At 44.2% G+C, this 19,552-nt stretch overlaps 1 protein-coding gene across 1 annotated transcript in view; it reads right to left on the bottom strand.

Annotated features, from left to right (window-relative positions):
• LOC116991519 overlaps positions 1-10,416 on the bottom strand; it is a 75,829-nt gene extending 65,413 nt beyond the window's left edge. The window contains exons 1-2 of the mRNA XM_033050182.1: positions 9,862-10,416; positions 143-260 (exon numbers count right to left, since the gene is read on the bottom strand). Coding sequence (XP_032906073.1) covers positions 143-260; positions 9,862-9,946 — 203 coding nt within the window. The 5' untranslated portion in view covers positions 9,947-10,416. The remainder of the gene's footprint in view (positions 1-142; positions 261-9,861) is intronic.
• Between the last annotated feature and the right edge of the window lie 9,136 nt (positions 10,417-19,552).

Here is a 19,552-nt window from a genome sequence, read left to right as displayed (position 1 = left end):
TATTGAGATTATTTGCACTGGAATTGATGAGAGTTGTGTTCCAATGACAGTGCCGCCTGGAGGATTCAGGCAAAATAACTGAAGCTAATATCCTTTTTATTGGATCAGGATCATCATAAAAATTGTATGAAAGTAGCCTTACCTTTCCTGAAGACAATACTTTGCACATATAGCAGGTTCAATCAATTTTGATGTCTGAAACATTTGTTTTGAAGGTGCTAAATTTGTATAATTATAGCATCCACGATACCAGCTGGTCACTGTAACAAATTGATCAAAGTGATCAGATTACTGTATGATGTGCAAATATAGAAACAGTACGTCTTCCACAACATCGTGCCATATTGTTTGTGACTTCCCCCTTCAGACTGCCTTACCTTCATGTCAATGTTATCAGGAGTAGAAATATGTAACTTATTCTCAAAACCAATGAGTGACCTCTAACTATTTTCTATGTCACACTTAGGTAACTAAACTGTAATAGTGCTTTAGAAAAACAAAACATTAAAACTTAGAACCCATTCAAACCTACACATAACATATATACACAATCTTGAATTGTGTGCCAAAATAATATTCCAAATATTGTTTTGTTTTTAATTAATAAAATAATGAGATATATTAGGCTAGTGTTTCAAAAATGTTTTTTCTCTGTATATTCTAACAGAATTGGTTAGAAATTTGGTTCTATTGTGGTTCTACTGATGATCTTTTTGTGCTGATTTTGATCAGTTTTTCTTCTGTCCCTTTTCATGGAAAGTATGTAAAATCTACCATCTGGTTGGTTAGTTTTACATTCTTCTTGGTAATTCGGCTATTTGAATCCTAAAACCCACAGCTACTTGGCCAATCTCATCACATTTATTAATAAAACATCTTCACAACAATATTCTAAGTCTTTTTGACCTTGGATGCTGAGTAAGAACTAAAGGTCAGCATCAATGTGGTGATGTGGCCAAAGGTCCTGTTACTGTGCTGTCCAACTCTAACTCTATAAATGATGTTTGAATCCATTCAGAACCTAAAATTAATTTCAATAAATTAAAAAGACCAATGACATTCGGTAACTAAATTAAGGTACCAAGGAGGCTTAGTATAACAGAAGAAAATGATAAAGGACTTTTCCAATTTGTTTTTAATCAATAAATATCATGGATAGAAATGTCCACTATGTTGAGCAATTTTTCATATATTTTCCTGAATCAACCAAAACAATACACTGGATTAAGAATATTTTGCACATTTGTAATTGGTCACAATGCACATTCTTGCTAGTTCAAACCATTTGCAGACCATCAAGGAAGCTCTTGAAATTGAAAAAGTGATGAATATTCAGCAAATCAGATAGTAACAATGGAAAGGGAAACAGGGAACACACTAGTTCGGCAGTAGGTAGTTAAAATGTAATATGGTGTACCAAAGGCCCTGTTTCTGTGCTGCATTATGAATGCCAGCACATCCTTCCTCAGATATGGGGCCCACAACTGCTCACAATACTCCAAATCCTTGTTTTTACACTTACCTTATTTTAGTCCTCTTGAAATAAATGCTTCCATTGCATTTGCCTTCCTTACTACCGATGCAACTTGCAAATTAATCTTTTGGGAATCCTACACCAGCACTCCCAACTCAGTATCCTGAACCTGCCTTCTCTCCATACCCCCTGATCCCTTTAGCCACAAGGGCCACATCTAACTCCCTCTTAAATATAGCCAATGAACTGGCCTCAACTACCTTCTGTGGCAGAGAATTCCACAGATTCACCACTCTCTGTGTGAAAAATGTTTTTCTCATCTTGGTCCTAAAAGATTTCCCCCTTATCCTTAAACTGTGACCCCTTGTTCTGGACTTTCCCAACATCGGGAACAATCTTCCTGCATCTAGCCTGTCCAACCCCAGCACTGCTTGTCACTGGCAGCCAACGGCAAAATCCCCCGTTATTTTAACCTTCTGCCATTAAGCCAACCTTCTATCCATGCTAGTATCTTTCCTCTAATACCATATCGGTAGGGGGCGCTGCACTGGCAGCAGCCTGTCGGCAGTGTGTCCGTCTTTTTTTTCAACTTTTTTTATTTTTTTAGTATGTTTAAAAGTCTGTTTTTGATGTTTCTTTGTGTGTTATGTGTGGGGGGTGGTGTGGGGGGGGTAAGGGGGAAACCGTTTCGGCCGCCTCTTCCATGGAGAGGCGACTTTTTCAGGTCGCCTCCCCCGTGGCCTAACAGCAAGGATCGGCGCCGACTTTCCCGGAGACGCGCCCGGAGCTTCAGCGGCGGGCGCAGCGTGGACTCTTGGCGCGGAGCGGGTGAGGCCTCGCTGGAGGGGAGCGCTCCGTTACGCTGGCCCGCGGCAGCCGGCAGCCTGAAGCAGCGGTCTGCAGAACTCCAGCTGGTGCGGCGTCTACAGCCCGGGATCTCACGTTGGGGACCCGGGGGGAAGAAGAAGCTTTCACTGCCGGCCCGCGGCCATCTTCTACCGCGGGCGCGGTATGGACTTAACATCACCCCTGGAGGGGAGCTTCGACCGCCGGCCCTGCAGACTGCGGTGCTTCCGGCTGCGGCACGGCAGGTACTTTAAAACTTTGACCGCCGGCCTGCGGCCTACACCAGCCTGAAGCCGCGTTCTCTGGTTGGGAAGAGCCGATCCTGGACTCACCTTGACTTCGTCCCTTACCATCTGGACGCCCGCAGCAACGGCTGTGGAGGGTGGTGGTCCCGACCACGGGGGAAAATGGAGGAGGACTGGCCAAGCTCTGTGCCTTCCACCACAGTGATGAATGCTGTGGTGGATGTTTGTGTAAATTTTTTATTGTGGTTGTGTTCTTTATTATTGTACCGCTGCTGGCAACCCAAATACCACCGACCTTGGTTGTGTGGCAATTAAATTATTTCAAATTTCAAATTCATGGGCTCCCATCCTCTTTGGCAGCTTAAGATGTGGCATCTTATCAAAGCCCTTCTAAAAATCCAGGTAAACAACATCCACTGACTCCCCTTTGTCTATCCTGTTATTTATTTCCTCAAATAATTCCTACAGACTTGTCAGTCACTACGTAAATAGGTTTGTCCTCATGTCACAGTTGATTCTTTTATCATTCACCTTAAACGACTCCCAAAGTTTTGATCTTTCTACCCAGGGAAACCATTTGCCCTTAATTAATTATTCCAGTTTCTATGATATTGATCATTACTATCAAGACTTCTCTCAAATGTCTTCCCTTTCAGAAAAATGCATCATCAATGATTTCCCCAGTGAAATATTCCAACTGATGTAAATGGAGACAGCACAAAAACAAGTCACAGCATCTTGCCAACATGCAGTTCTTTCTTACGTAAAGACCCAGCTGCATGTGGTTGAATATGCCAAGTAACATTTCAAACACTGTGTAAAATGGTAATTTCTGAATAGGAAATATTCATGAAACCAGTCCAGTGACTATTCCGCAGTGACATTGAATCGCCTTCATATTCTTCCTGAACTGCAGTTGTCAAAATTGGATGCAAAACTCCAGATAAAGCTGAACGAAGTCATTCAACAAAACCTTCTTGTTCTGCTGGCTAAAATTTAATGTTTTTAAAAAAAACAAATATTCTCAACGCAACTGGTGAGCTGCTGCCAGTCTGACAACTACACCTGTATAGTCTGACAACCACACCTGTGGAGATTGTGTTCAGGTGCAGCACCTGAAGGACCGTGTTAGGGAACTGGAGCAGCAGCTGGATGATCTCAGGACCATCCAGGAAAACGAGAGCTTCCTGGACAGTACCTACAATGACTTTGTTACACCAAGGATACAAGAGCGAAGGTGGGTGACAATGAGGAAGTAAGCGTGGTGGGCAGGAGACTGTACCTGTTGAAAAGAATAACACCCTCTTGGAAGTGGTCAGGAGGGATGACGCTTCCAGTCCAAGCGGCGGACAGGTCTTTCAATCAAATCCTGGCACTGTGACTCAACCAGAGAGACCTACGTCAGGTAACGCCATAGTGGTAGTTGACTCGAGAGGTACGGACTGGAGATTCTGTGGCAACAGGTGAGACTCGAGGATGGTATGTTGCCTCCCTGGTGCCAGGGTCCAAGACATCTCAGACCGATTGCTGGGCATCCTCAAGATTGCTGGGCATCCGGAAGCGGTTTGGAAGAAGAGGAAGGAAGTTCTGCAATGCCAGTTTAGAGAGTTAGGTAGAAGGCTGAAAAGCAGGACCTCTCGGGTTGTTTTCTCCGGTTTGCTTCCAGTACATCGTGCTGGTGAGGGCAGGAACAGGGAGATAAGAGATCTGAATGTGTGGTTGAGGAACTGTTGCAGGGGGCAGGGATTTAGATTTATAGACCACTGGGGTCTCTTCTGAAGTAGGGGTGACCTGTATAAAAGGTACAGGTTGCACCTTAACTGGAGGGGACCAACATTCTGGAAGGCAGGTTTACTGGTGCTACACAGGTGGGTTTAAACTAAATAGCGGGGGGATGGATTGACAAATTGGAGTATAAAGATGGAGTTGAAGGGGAAGTGAGTACAGGAAAAGTTACAAAAGCCACCCCAATTAATGGGACGGAAAGTTCAAGAAGGGATAAGAGAGCAAGGTCTGGTGAAATAGGTACCGGTGCGAGAGGGGAAGTGAATACCGAAATAAAAATGGGAACTGAATATTCAGGGCTATACGTCCGGTCGCAAAGACAGAGAAGTGGGCAGAGGGGGTGGGGTAGCTCTGTTGGTCAAGAATGAAATTCAGTCCTTTGTGAGGGGTGACATAGAATCAGAAGATGTAGAGGCATTGTGGACAGAACTGAGAAATTGAAAGGGCAAAAAGACCCTAATGGGAGTTATCTACAGACCCCCAAACAGTAGCCTGGATATAGGGTTCAATTTGCATCAGGAGTGTTGGCATGTAACAAAGGTAATGCTACAGTGGTTATTGGAGATTTCAATATGCAGATAGACTGGGAAAATCAGGTTGGTACTGGACCCCAAGAAAGGGAGTTTGTGGAGTGCCTCCAAGATGGATTCTTAGAGCTAGTTGTACTGGAGCCGACCAGGGAGAAGGCAATTCTGGATTTAGTGTTGTGCAATGAACTGGATTTGATAAGGGGACTCAAGGTAAAGGAACCATTAGGAGGTAGTGACCACAATATGATAAGTTTTAATCTGCAATTTGAGAGGGAGAAGGTAAAATCAGAAGTGTCAGTATTGCAGCTGAACAAAGGGGACTATGGAGGCATGAGGAGCTGGCCAATGTTGACTGGAAAGGGACCCTAGCTGGGATGATGGTGGAACAGCAATGGCAGGAATTTCTGGGAATAATCCAGAAGATGCAGGTTCATTTCATTCCAAAGGAGAGGAAAGATTCTAAAGGGAGTAAGAACCAACCGTGGCTGACAAGGGAAGTCAAGCACAGTATGAAACTAGATGAGATGAGGTATAACAAAGATGAGCAGAAAGCCAGAGGATTATCAAACTTTTAAAGAACAACAGAAGGTAACTAAAAATGCAATTCTTATTGGCCTTCATAACGAGCGTATTTGAGTATAGGAGCAAAGAGGTCCTACTGCAGTAGTAGAGGGCCCTGGTGAGACCACACCTGGAGTATTGTGTGCAGTTTTGATCTCCTAATTTGAGGGACGTTCTTGCTGTTGAGGGAGTGTAGCGTAGGTTCACAAGGTTAATTCCCGGGGTGGTGGAAATGTCATATAATGAAAGAATGGAATGACTGGGCTTGTTTTCACTGGAATTTAGAAGGATGAGAGGGTATCTGAAAGAAACATATAAAATTATTAAGGGATTGGACATGCTAGATGCAGGAAACATTTTCCTGATGTTGGGGGAGTCCAGAACCAGGGGCCATAGTTTAAGAATAAGGGGTAGGCCATTTAGAACTGAGATGAGAAAAAACGTTTTCACCCAGAGAGTTGTGAATTTGTGGAATTCTCTGCCTCAGGAGGCCGATTCACTGGATGCATTCAAAAGAGAGTTAGATAGAGGGCTAGCGGAATCAAGGGATATAGGGAGTAGGCAGGAATGGGCTACTGATTTTGGACGATCAGCCATGATCATATTGAATGGCAATGCTGGCTCGAAGAGCCGAATGGCCTAATCCTGCACCTATTTTCTTTGTATCTATGCCTCACAGCACCAGAGACCTGGGATCGATCTTGATCTCTGATGCCTTCTTTGTGGAGATTGCACCTTCTCCCTGTTAATGTGGGTCTCCTTCCACATCCCAAAGACATGCAGGTTTACAGGTTAATTGGCCTCTGTAAACTGCCGCCAGGATGAGAAAGTGAGATAACAGAATTAGTGTGAACGAATGATCAATCAGCATGGACTCACTAGGTCGAAGGGTCTGTTTCCATGCTGTATTTATAAATAAACTAAACTAAATTAAACCTGTCCTGACATTTTCAGAACTCCTGGTCCTCAACGAGTCTTGTTTGTTTCAATTAAATTGCCTTTTAATCTTCCAAATTTCAATAAGGCCAACCCACTGAATCATCTTCAACAAGACATCCCTTAACTCCAGGAATCAATCCAATGATTGCTCTCTTTATAGTCCTCAATACAGGTATAACCGTCCTCGAACATGGAAACCAAAATGTTTGCTGTACACCAGGTATGGTCACTGTCCAATGTTATTTTAAGACGTGTTGGGCAAATAGGATGCTTCTGGAACTGTCTCTCCACTCAGTGACAATTTTACAGTTTGTAATATGTGTTCTCTGCCAGATAGAGATATTCGAGGAAAGTCAATATTACGTGTAAGAAATCTATCAGCCACCGCTGGTCTTCTGAGCAATTCCATTTTTACTTGACTATTTCAGTGCTCTTTTGTTTCACTTTCCACCCTACTCTCCATGTCCATTGCTTCCTGTCCTTCATTTGTCTCCTTATTTAGCAACAAATAAATTTAAAAGTTCTCAGAATTAATATTTCAGGTGAATGACAATTTATCATATAGAATATAATACAGAATTATAATTATTGTATATTTTTTCTACATGAAAAATGAAATTCGTTGCACTGAATCTGAGTTGGCATAATGTTGAGAATCAAAGCATTATACTAACTTGGAATAAACAGTTTCAGAAAGTATTCCTCATTCAGTAACCATCTGCTGTTGCATCTTTACATAAGAAAGAGCCAAGTGTGGACAGGATGCTGTGATTTCTTCACACCTTCTCTGCATTTACATCAATAGGAAGTGTATCACTGAGAGCAACATTAACAAAGCACTTTTGGCGAGTCATTCGGTTTTCCTGCAGCTACTTAGAAACATAGAAACATAGAAATTAGGTGCAGGAGTAGGCCATTCGGCCCTTCGAGCCTGCACCGTCATTCAATATGATCATGGCTGATCATCCAACTCAGTATCCCGTACCTGCCTTCTCTCCATACCCTCTGATCCCCTTAGCCACAAGGGCCACATCTAACTCCCTCTTAAATATAGCCAATGAACTGGCCTCGACTACCCTCTGTGGCAGAGAGTTCCAGAGATTCACCACTCTCTGTGTCAAAAAAGTTCTTATCATCTCGGTTTTAAAGGATTTCCCCCTTATCCTTAAGCTGTGACCCCTTGTCCTGGACTTCCCCAACATCGGGAGCAATCTTCCTGCATCTAGCCTGTCCAACCCCTTAAGAATTTTATAAGTTTCTATAAGATCCCCTCTCAATCTCCTAAATTCTAGAGAGTATAAACCAAGTCTATCCAGTCTTTCTTCATAAGACAGTCCTGACATCCCAGGAATCAGTCTGGTGAACCTTCTCTGCACTCCCTCTATGGCAATAATGTCCTTCCTCAGATTTGGAGACCAAAACTGTACGCAATACTCCAGGTGTGGTCTCACCAAGACCCTGTACAACTGCAGTAGAACCTCCCTGCTCCTATACTCAAATCCTTTTGCTATGAAAGCTAACATACCATTCGCTTTCTTCACTGCCTGCTGCACCTGCATGCCTACTTTCAATGACTGGTGTACCATGACACCCAGGTCTCGCTGCATCTCCCCTTTTCCAAGTCGGCCACCATTTAGATAATAGTCTGCTTTCCTGTTTTTGCCACCAAAATGGATAACCTCACATTTATCCACATTATACTGCATCTGCCAAACATTTGAGCACTCACCCAGCCTATCCAAGTCACCTTGCAGTCTCCTAGCATCCTCCTCACAGCTAACACTGCCCCCCAGCTTAGTGTCATCCGCAAACTTGGAGATATTGCCTTCAATTCCCTCATCCAGATCATTAATATATACTTCGCAAAACATTTCACATTCCTTTAACGCAGTGATTATAACAGCGATGTTAACATTTGAAACATGGAAAATGGACACGAAAGAAGAAGAATAAATACACCTAATTTAATTCCAAAGGTTTCGCGTTCTATTGAAACCTAAAATGTGATTTAACGGAACAAACTCACTGATCAGCTTCTTTTACCAGACATTTAGTGAGACCCAACCAAGGGAAGTGAGCATCTACCAGGCGCCCCTGGAGGCCCTGTCGCCCGCTGAGAGGATGCAAGTGTGTGGATGCAATTGTGTGTGGATCTGGCCCGTTCATTTACCCTGACCAGTTCCGTCGTGTTTTATGACCTTTAAAAATACCGACTGGTACTCGCACGATAAAAATGACATCCGTTGGAAGAGCATCATCCGAAACAGAGCAAAACTGTAGCACTTCGACATGGGGATTATTTCAATCTGGGGCTTGGTCAACATTGCGGGCTCTGGGACATTCAACAGCAGTGGCAAACTGCACAGAAAATAATTTACTCAGTGCGGTCAATATGGGATTCGTTTTTTTAAAAATAATTCCGTGCTATTTTACACCGATTTGGCACCAATTTGGTATACTCTTTTGAGAAGGAAAATGGCGTTAGGGAAAATTACTGAACTACCGCAATTTCGAGATAGTTTGTATTTCTCATATTAATTTTACATCGAACAGAACTATACAATGATAGAATAAGCAGCAATCCCTGCTATCACATCGTAAAAAGTAATACATTCGGACTCTTATCTTTTTCATCAGTTGTAGAATTATATAGCACTTCGACAACCTCTTCGGCCCGGCTCCTCTATGCTGACCAAGTTGCTTGACAGAGCTTCCCAATTCCCTGCGGTTGGTCCACGTCCCTGCAAATCCTACCGTATGATTATTATTTTAAAACGAAGACCTTGCTACGATATGTGCAAGATATTTGCAAGTTGCATCGAAAATCAAACGTAACCAGGAGAACATCGAAATAAAGTGATGTTTTGGAAAAAAAATTTAAAAATGCAGGATCTTCATGTTAAATTTTTTTTAATGTATGAGCTGTTAGAAATATTCAGCAGGTCGGGCACCATTTGTGCAAAGAGAAGAAGAGTTAATATTCCAGGTCGAAGACCTGATGAAGAGTCTGTTTTTCTTCCCCAGATGATGGCCCAATTAACAGAGCATTGCAAGCATGTCCTCTAATTGTTTACTTCAAAACCTTGCTCCATGCTGGTTTGCGACGGAAGTATTTAATGTCGAAAAGTTAAAAACTTCCCGCATCTACTTTGACCTAAAACCGCTCATCACTCAATGTGTTCTAACAACACACGGGAATCCTTGTCAATTGAGTTAATGAATTACTACAATGACATTTTTTAGATTCGCTTTGCTCCAAGTGGGTTGTTACAGCCAGCCAGCTCCTCGCATGTCATCGTCGAGCTTTTCAATCGATTCTCAGAGTTTGCGGATACCTCAAAATGCCCCCACTCCCTGATCAGCGTCAAACATCGAGCAACAGTTCAGTGTGGGAATGAAATCTCAAATGCCTCCGAAGGCACAAAATGACGGGATGTTCTCACAAACTTCCATTCAGTAAAGTTGGAAGTCTCGGACTTACCGTTGTTAGCACCAGCGCCTGACGTCCTGAGCCTCCCCGTAGACATGGCAAGGAGCGTGCAAAGAGCAAGCAGCCAGCTTTCCATCCTCTCTCTGAGAATTCACATCCTCCACTTCTGCCGCTTCTGCTTCACTCGAAGCCCAGGAACATTCCTGCACCTGTTACTCATCGACGTCAGAGTGGGAGGTTCACCCACTCGGCAGGATTCCTCCGGGTCAAAAACACCTCCAGTTTCAGCAAACACGGCGTGAAAACTGCCACCCTACGCCAACCACCCTTTCTATTCGCCTTTCAAGATAAAATAAATCTTTTACGACCATCATTCCATAAAATTCAAATTCATCGATGTTTATCCAATTCGAATATCTGGTCGCTGTGTCCGAAATTGAACATATTCATGAAGGCAATCACTGAACCAGTGAACAAGTGCGGTTAATATTTTATTTCCCTGACATAAATTTTACTTTGCTGTTATGGGTAATGATTTCGACAGAGAAGTACTCGCAAGTGCTAGTATTCGACCATCCTTCAGACTTGTGTTCAGGCGGAGCTAGTTCTCACATAATGCCTTCGACAAGTTTAATGTTGCCCCCGGCCCTAGTGCAAGCTGACTTTCCTCATTGGTTCGTTCAAATGAAATGCAAATAATATGAAAGTAACAGTAGACAATGGGAATATATCCTCTTCTATATTGCTGCGGGAAAACTTACCTCGTTTTTCGAATACAATATTACCATCAGGAAAATGATGCCTTAACAGTAACTCTGGAACAAAATTACTAGCTGGGGTGAAAATTCCTACTTTTCCATTTCAATTCTACCTTATAAATTGATAAATTGTGGTCTCATTTGAGAAGCAAATCGCTTGTGATTTATCTGCCAGTTGTTGAACTGGTTTTCAGAGGAAGCAAATATATTTTTTATTATCAGGCAATTGTGTTAGTTTGTGTAAGAAGGAACTGCAGTTTAAACCGAAGATAGACACAAAAAGCAGGAGTAACTCAGCAGGACAGGCAGTATCTCTGGAGAGAAGGAATGGGTGACCTTTCTGGTTGAGACCCTTCTTCAGAGTTTAATACCGACAAAGCATTTCTTCAGGGAGGTAGTTCTTGGCTTCATTCCCCCCTTTCCCCCCCTTTCATCAACTAGATGGCCCTTATCAAAAGCCCTTTTGGATTTTTTTCTGCTAATGTATGCTATCTGAAAGATAACCTGTTAATGAATTTCTTAGGATGGATTGATAGATATAACATTTGATGAAACTTTCTTGAAGATATGCTGAATGATGATTCTGTTTCTGTTACATTGACAAGCACATGCTGTTTTTTGACGTTACTCTGCAGGTTCAACTGGACATAGTTCATTAGTCATAGGAGCAGAATTTGGCCATTCCACCCATCAAATTTACTCCACCATTCATTCATGGCTAAACCAGTCTTTCCCTCAATCCCATTCTCCTGCCTTCTCCCTATAACCTTTGAAACCTGTACGAACCAAGAACCTATAAGTCTCCGCTTTAAAAAATGCCCAAAGACGTAGCCTCTACAGCAGTATGTGGCAATGAATTCCACAGATTCAGCACCCTCTGGCAAAATAAATTCTTCCTCATCTCCTTTCTAATGGTACATCCTCTGGTCCTGGACTCTCCCATTCTCTCTGCATACACTCCATCCAGGACCTTCATTATTCTGTAAGTTTCAATGAGAACCCCCTCATCCTTCTAATCTTCAGCAAGTACAGCCCTAAATGCTCATCATACGTTAACCCTATCATCCCTGGAATCATTCTTGTAAATGTTTTATGGGACACAAAATTGCTCACAATACGATCTGAACAGTGCCCAAGAAAGCCTCAACATCATATCCCTGTTTTTATATACTAGTTCTCACAAAGTTAATGCCAACACTGCATTTCAAGTTCAAATTTGCGGTTATTGTCACTTAACCAACTAAGGTACAGTGAAATTTGAGTTACCATTGTATCATTTACCTAGTAAAGCACTTTCCAAGACAAAGCAACTCACTTGATTGCCATTTATTTCAATAGCACCTCCCAAACTTATGACCCCTACCACTTGGAACAGAAAAGAGGGCAAGTGTATGGAAACAACAGCGACTTGCAGCATTAAGGACAATCCCTAAAGATTTTATAAATACACAAAGAGGAAAAGGGTAACTAGAGAGAGAGAGAGTGTGATCTCTCAGGAATCAAAGACATTACCTCTGTGTGGAGCCACAGGAGATGGGCAAGGTCCTCAATGAGTATTTCTCCTCTGTATTTACCAAGGAGAAAGACAGTAGGGTGGAGGAACTTGGGGCAGTCAATGGAAGTGTCGAGAGCAGTCAGTGTTACCATCGAAGAAGTAATGAAGATACTGTCATGTATGAAGGTAGACAAATCTCCAGGGCCTGATCAGATATATCCGAGGATATTGCGAGAAACTAGTGAGGGCAAGAGCTTCAATTTCCTGGGCGTGCACATCTCTGAAGATCTCTCCTGGTCCCAGCACACCGATGCAATCATAAAGAAAGCACATCAGCGTCTCTACTTCCTGAGAAGATTACGGGGAGTCGGTATGTCAAGGAGGACTCTCTCTAACTTCTACAGGTGTACAGTAGAGAGCAAGCTGACCGGTTGCATCATGGCTTGGTTCGGCAACTTGAGCGCCCAGGAGCAGAAAAGACTACAAAAAGTAATAAACACTGCCCAGTTCATCATCGGCTGACCTCCCTACCATCGAGGGGATCTATTGCAGTTGCTGCCTCAAAAAGGCTGGCAGTATCATCAGGGACCCACACCATCCTGGCCACACACTCATCTCCCCGTTACCTTCAGGTAGGGTACAGGAGCCTGAAGACTGCAACGTCCAGGTTCAGAAACAGTTTCTTCCCTACAGGCATCAGGCTATTAAACTCAACTCAAACTAAACTCTGAACATTAATAGCCCATTATCTGTTTATTTGCACGTTATCTGTTTTATTTATTCATGGGTGTATATATTTATATAATGGTATACAGACACACTGTATTCATGCCTTCTATATTCTGTTGTGCTGAAGCAAAGCAAGAATTTCATTGTCCTATCTGGGACACATGACAATAAACTCTCTTGAATCTTAAATATTGAGAGGAAATTACAGGAGAAATTTACGAGTCGTCCTTAAATACAGGAGATGTGACAGAAGACTGGAGGGTGGTAAATGTTGTGCCCCTTTTCAAGAAGAGCTGCTGGGAAAATGCTGGGAACTATAGGCTGGTGAGCTTAACATCTGTAGTTGGTAAGTTACTAGAGTATTCTGAGGGATAGGTTATAAAGGCATTTGGATGGGCAAGGGCTGATGAGAGGTAGTCAGCATGGTTTTGTATGTGGGAGGTCATGACTCACAAATCTGATCGATTTTTTTGAAGATGTTACCAAAAAGGTCGATGATGGCAGAGCTGTACAACTTGTGTAGATGGATTTCAGTAAGGCATTTGACAAGGGTCCGTATGGTAGGCTGTTTTGGCAGGTTAGATCGCATGGAATCCAAGGAGAGATAGCTGAATGGGTAGCAAATTGGCTCAATGGAAGGAAACGGAGGGTGATGGTGGAAGGTTGCTTCGCGGACTCGAGGTCTGCAACTAGTGGTGTCCTCAGGTTTTGGTGCTGGGCCCGTTACTGTTTGTCATCTACATCAATGATTTGGATGAGAACATACAAGGCAAGATGAGCAAGTTTGCTGATGATAAAAAAGTTAGTGGTTTTGCAGATAGTGAAGATGGTTGTGAAAGATTGCAGCAGGATCTTGATCGATATGCCAGGTGGGCAGAGGAATGGTTGATGGAATTTAATACAGAGAAGTGTGAGGTGTTACATTTTGGGATGTCGAACAAGGGCAGGACTGTTGGAATGACTTAACTCACGTACAGTGCTTAAGATCCAAAGACTATTAGCAATACAGCATGGGTAACTTCATCTTAACACACAACTCAAGACTGGGGAAGAAAGGGAAGTAAGGCTTTCTTTTAAACCAGTGGGCGGAGCCACAGTATGACATAACATGGAGTGACACTGATCTACATCCTCCCTCTTAAAGAATTAAATGCCAGTACAAAACCATTGACTAAATAAGGCATGCATAGCAATTGATAATAAGCTGGAGGAAAGTCAAAAATAGCCCGGGTACTTCACGGTGGGCTTGCAAACACGACCAGCACGTGTGCGATATAAAGTCTCCATTTTTCGCCACCGGGGGCAGAGTCGGTGGTATGACTGGTGGCGGAGATTGAAACAGCATTCCCGGTGATGAAACGGGTGACTTTAGCACAGGTGGAGGAGGCGTCGCCATTGGAAGAGTAGCCGTTTCAGAAGTGGATTGTTGTGCTGGTACAGGTGGACCGATGCCGCTGGACGTGGATGGAAGTACTGTTGTACTGTCCGGATAATACGGAGGTGGAGCCGGCTCATTCACAGGCAGGATATGTTGTCTGGTACGTCTGTATGTGCCGCCATCAGCACTGACCAAATATGAGCGTGGCTCAGAGGCATTTCCAGAAATTACACCGATACGGTCATGACCTTTGTCAGTTTGCAAACGAACCACCTGCCCCTTGGTTAATGGTGCCAGCGGCCTGCTTGTTTTGTCATACCACTGTTTTTGAATGTCACGCCTTTGTTGCAGCCTGGACTGGACTTCCGATGGTGGGACCACCTGTGGGATCAATGCCTGATCTGCTCGGGTCTGACTTGACAATAAACGTTGAGCAGGTAAACCTAAGATGGGGTCGCGGGAGATGTTGCGTACATTGAACAAGTCCAGGTACATCGGAATTAGCTCTGTGGGATCGTTCTATGAGCTGTTTGGCACTCTTGACAGCCCGTTCAGCCAGTCCATTCGACTGTGGAAATTCAGGGCTGCTGGTGATGTGGCAAAAACCCCAGCATGCCGCAAACTCTTTGAAGTGCTGGCTGGAAATTGATTGCCGTTATCAGATAGAAGTATGCATGGAGCTCCGTGGTCTGCAAAATGGCGAGCGAGTTTTAGAACTATCCCGTGAGAAGTGGGGCTGCTAAGAAAATCGATGTCAAACCAGCCGAATACGAGTCGACAAGTACCAGGTACTGCTTGCCATGCCACTCAAATACGTCAGTGTGAGAGAAGTGGTTGCTTTTGTTGATGAGGTGCCAAGCTGTTACACACTGCACAGGATGCCACATTCTCGAGAATGTATTCAGCCATACCAGGCCAGTAAAACATGATTTTTGCTCGTAGGACAGTGGCTTCAGCGCCTGGGTGCCCTGCATGGACAGCGTTAAAATACTTGCTGTGCAGTGAAGCAAGGACTACAGCCTTGAGGCCTTTTATGTTAATGCCGTACTAGCTCATCGCGGACGGCAAAGAAGGGCCGAACTGGCAGCGGTACATTGTAGCGTTTGTCTGGCCAGCCGCGCTTAATGACGGAGGTGAGCGACCGTAAGGTAATAATAATAATAATACATTTTATTTATGGGCGCCTTTCAAGAGTCTCAAGGACACCTTACAAAAATTTAGCAGGTAGAGGAAAAACATGTAAGGGGAATGAAATAAATAGTAGACATGACTAGAAGAATTCAATACAAAACACAATATGAGGCAATTAATGCACAGATGAAAAGGGAGGGGGACGTGGGGCTAAGGATAGGCAGAGGTGAAGAGATGGGTCTTGAGGCGGGACTGGAAGATGGTGAGGGACACGGAATTGCGGATCAGTTGGGGGAGGGAGTTCCAGAGCCTGGGAGCTGCCCTGGAAAAGGCTCTGTCCCCAAAACTGCGGAGGTTGGACTTGTGGATGGAGAGGAGACCGGCTGATGTGGATCTGAGGGACCGTGAGGGTTGGTAGGGGGAGAGGAGGTCAGTGAGATATGGGGGGGGGCAGATGGTGGAGGGCTTTGAAGGTGAGGATCAGGATTTTGTAGTTGATCCGGTGGGAGATGGGTAGCCAGTGAAGTTGTTTGAGGACTGGAGTGATGTGATGCCAGGATTTGGTGTGGGTGATGAGTCGGGCGGCTGCGTTCTGGACCAGTTGGAGTCGGTTGATGTAGGTGGAGCTGATGCCAAGGAGAAGTAAGTTGCAGTAGTCCAGTCGGGAGGAGATGAAGGCATGGATGAGTCTTTCAGCAGCGGGAGGTGTGAGAGAGGGTCTGAGTTTGGCGATGTTGCGGAGATGAAAGAAGGAGGTTTTAATGACATGGCGGATGTGAGGCTCAAGGGAGAGGGTGGAATCAAAGATCACGCCAAGGTTGCGGGCCTGGGGAGATGGGGAGACAGTGGTGCCATCGATGGTGAGTGGGGTTATTGATTTTGCTGAGTGTGGCTTTGGAGCCTATGAGGAGGAATTCTGTCTTATCGCTGTTGAGTTTGAGGAAATTATGTTGCATCCAGGTTTTTATAGCTGACAAACAGGAGTTGATATGGGAGAGGAGGGGGGGGGGGGTTGTGGGGGTATTTGGTGCCGAGGTAGATCTGGGTGTTATCAGCATAACAGTGGAAGTCCAGGTTGAAGTGGCGGAGTATCTGACCAAGGGGGAGGATGTAGATGATGAAGAGGAGGGGGCCGAGTACGGAGCCTTGGGGAACGCCTTGAGTGACTGTGGCTGTAGCAGAGGTGTGGTTGTGGAGAGAGATGAAGTGGGATCTGTTGGAAAGGTAGGAACGGAGCCAGCTGAGTGGAGAGCCTTCAATGCCGAGGTCTTTGAGTCTGGTGAGCAGGATGTTATGGTTCACTGTATCGAAGGCTGCGCTCAGGTCGAGGAGGATGAGGATGTTGAGGGAACCAGTGTCAGCAGAGGTGAGGAGGTCGTTGAGGACTTTGAGGAGAGCAGTTTCTGTGCTATGGAGAGGGCGAAAGCCAGATTGGAGGGGTTCAAATAGGTTATACGCAAGGAGGTGGGAATGAAGTTGTGACGCAACGATACGCTCCAGGGTTTTTGAAAGAAAGGGGAGGTTTGAGATTGGGCGGTAGTTAATGAGAGAGGAGGGATCAAGACCAGGTTTCTTTAAGATTAGGTGTAACAGCAGCAGTTTTGAAAGCGGAGGGGACAATTCCTTGGGACAATGAGGAGTTGAAGAGATTAGTGAGGTAGGGGCAGAGAATGGGGAGGCAAGGACTACAGCAGGGGAGTGCGGAGAGGGTCGAGGGAGCAGGTAGTGGGTTTGGAAGAGCTGATGAGTTTGGAGATTTCAATAGGGGTGACCAGGTCAAACTGGGAGAGGAAGCAGTGTGGAGGAGGGGTAAGGAGGTCAGTGGAGATGTTGAAAGGAGGGGCCTTGGTAGGTGGTGGAGTAGATGCTGGGGAGTCGGGTACAGGGGATAAAGATTGATAGATGGTGCTGATTTTATCAGCGAAAAAGTGGAGGAATGAGTTGCAGAGATCCGGAGTAGAGGTAGGGAGAGTGTTGGCTCGAGGCTTGAGGAGGTTGCCCACTGTGGAGAAGAGGGTTCTGTGGTTTAGGCAGGGATCGGTGAATATGGAGGAGAGGTAGGCAGATTTTGCAGCAATGTGGGCATCTTTGTAGTCAGTGAGGTGGAGTTTGTAAGCTTCAAGGTGGACTGTGAGAGATGATTTCTTTGTGAGTCGTTCAAGTCGGCGACCAGTCTGTTTCAGTTTACGAAGTGCAGGTGTGTACCAGGGTGAAGATGTGTTGAAAGTTACGGTTCTGTCAGCAGCAATGCGGGCAACCAGGTCCTCCACACAGGACGAGTGTCTCTGGGTGTAATTGCCCCCGTCGCTGACCCCTCAGATTGGGTCTCGACCATGGTTGTGGCAACAAAGAAGAATAAGGACAAAATACGGATCGAAATGTCACCCATCCTTTCTGTCCAGAGATGCTGTCTTGTCCCGCTGAGTTATTCCAGCATTTTGTGTCTATCTTCAGTGTAAACTAGCACCTGCAATTCCTTCCTACACACCTGTCTATTGGAACATGGCTACCAATATTCCTGGATTTGTCGGGTGATATTGGTATATCAGATATCGATTGACTGTTACTTGATATTCAGAAAAGCTTTCAAGAATGTGCTCATAGCCCTCTGAAGAAGTGCAACTCTGGACTACCACCACTGAAGGTGGAGAGAGAATATTCACAATGGGTATTCAGAACTTTGTGGCAATGTGTCAACGTACGCAGAAGCCCTGCACGAGCAGAGAAAGATCAAGTTCACAAATACTCACCTGCCTCATTTTCAAAAATACCAAAGTGGTCAATTGTTTTAAAGACTGCTTGTGGGTCACAATCATTCCTTTACATTACATGGCAGGGCTAACGACTGCAGTGCCCATCATCACTTATTTGCAGTGCCATCTAATGGTGGAATGGCTACAGAATCCACAAAACATTTGATGGATTAGAACACAAACATATTATGAATAAAAAATTGTCTACTGGATAGAAATAAATCTGTACTGATATGAATCAGCGTCATGTTCCAGCTAAAAGACCGTCTTTTAAACCACATCACTCCAGATTCCACTTTCTGACCTCAATCGCAAGAATTATCAGTCTTTACATATTTACTGGGCTTAACATACAACTTGAAATAAAGTGGTCAACAAATTTACTTAAGATGTCTCAGTGGATGGCTAATGAACAACTTCAAAATGGAAAGAAGACTTACATCTTGTCATCAGAAACTCTTTTGTCATAACGTCTACATTTTCATTCACTGAAAACTACTTGAGATTGATGAAGATAATTGATGAATTGAATCTTTGTGGTAAATCAGAAGTTGATTGTTCAACACTAATAAAACACTGCAGATGCTGGAAATCTGAAAAAGTAGATACACTATGAGAAATTCAACAGGTCAGGCAGCACTACACGCGATGAGAAGGTGGCCAGCGGGAGGCAAAAAAATTACTGAGTGGGGGGGGTGAAGAATTTTATTAAAAAAGTGTACAGAAAAATGACTAAATTTAATGAGGAGTGGATTTGCGAATGTAAAAGTAAAATCGCTAGCGAAATGGTAAAAATCTCGGCGTTTTTGCGTCTGGTTTTCACGGAGTAACGAATCAAAGGCAAAATCAAAATGACATACACCCACACACACAGAATTTTAAAAGTATACTAGACCAAGTGCAGACCCGTTGGGTCTGTTTCCCCAACTGGCGTTTTGCGGGGGGGGGGGGGGGGGGAGGGGGGGCTGCGGCATCAAACTCACATTAACCATATAAATAAGCTTAATGTAAACGGCGTTATCACTTTCTCTGGCTGCTCGTTCCATTATACACCAGCCTCTGTGTAAAAGTTGCCCTCAGCTCCCTTTTAAATCTATCCCCTCTCACCATAAATCTATTCCCTGCAGTTTTAGACTCGGTTGTGGAGCTGGTACATATTGCACTGGTTGTGGAAACAATTAATGTTTAGAGCAGTTGATTAAATACCAATCAAGCAGGCCGCTTTTCATCGATGATTTCCAGCTTCCCGTGTTTGTTGAACTTACACTCACCTAGGCAAATGGAGCATGTTCCATCAAGCTCCTGCCCTGTTAATGAGGGAAAGGCCTTAAGGTGTCAGGATGCAAGTCACTCACCCCAGTATAACCAATCTCATCATGCATTCATGGTATTATGAGTATGGTCCACTATGTTCCTGATCGAAAGTGACTCCTTGGATATTGGTGATGGGAGACTTGGTTGTTAGCCTGTGCTTTAATGTTGTTCAGGTCCTGCTGCA

This window comes from Amblyraja radiata, chromosome 2, assembly GCF_010909765.2.
Source record: "Amblyraja radiata isolate CabotCenter1 chromosome 2, sAmbRad1.1.pri, whole genome shotgun sequence".
NCBI classification, from domain to species: domain Eukaryota; kingdom Metazoa; phylum Chordata; class Chondrichthyes; order Rajiformes; family Rajidae; genus Amblyraja; species Amblyraja radiata.
Note: the sequence above shows the minus strand (reverse complement) of the source record. Positions and strands in the feature narration are given on the sequence as shown.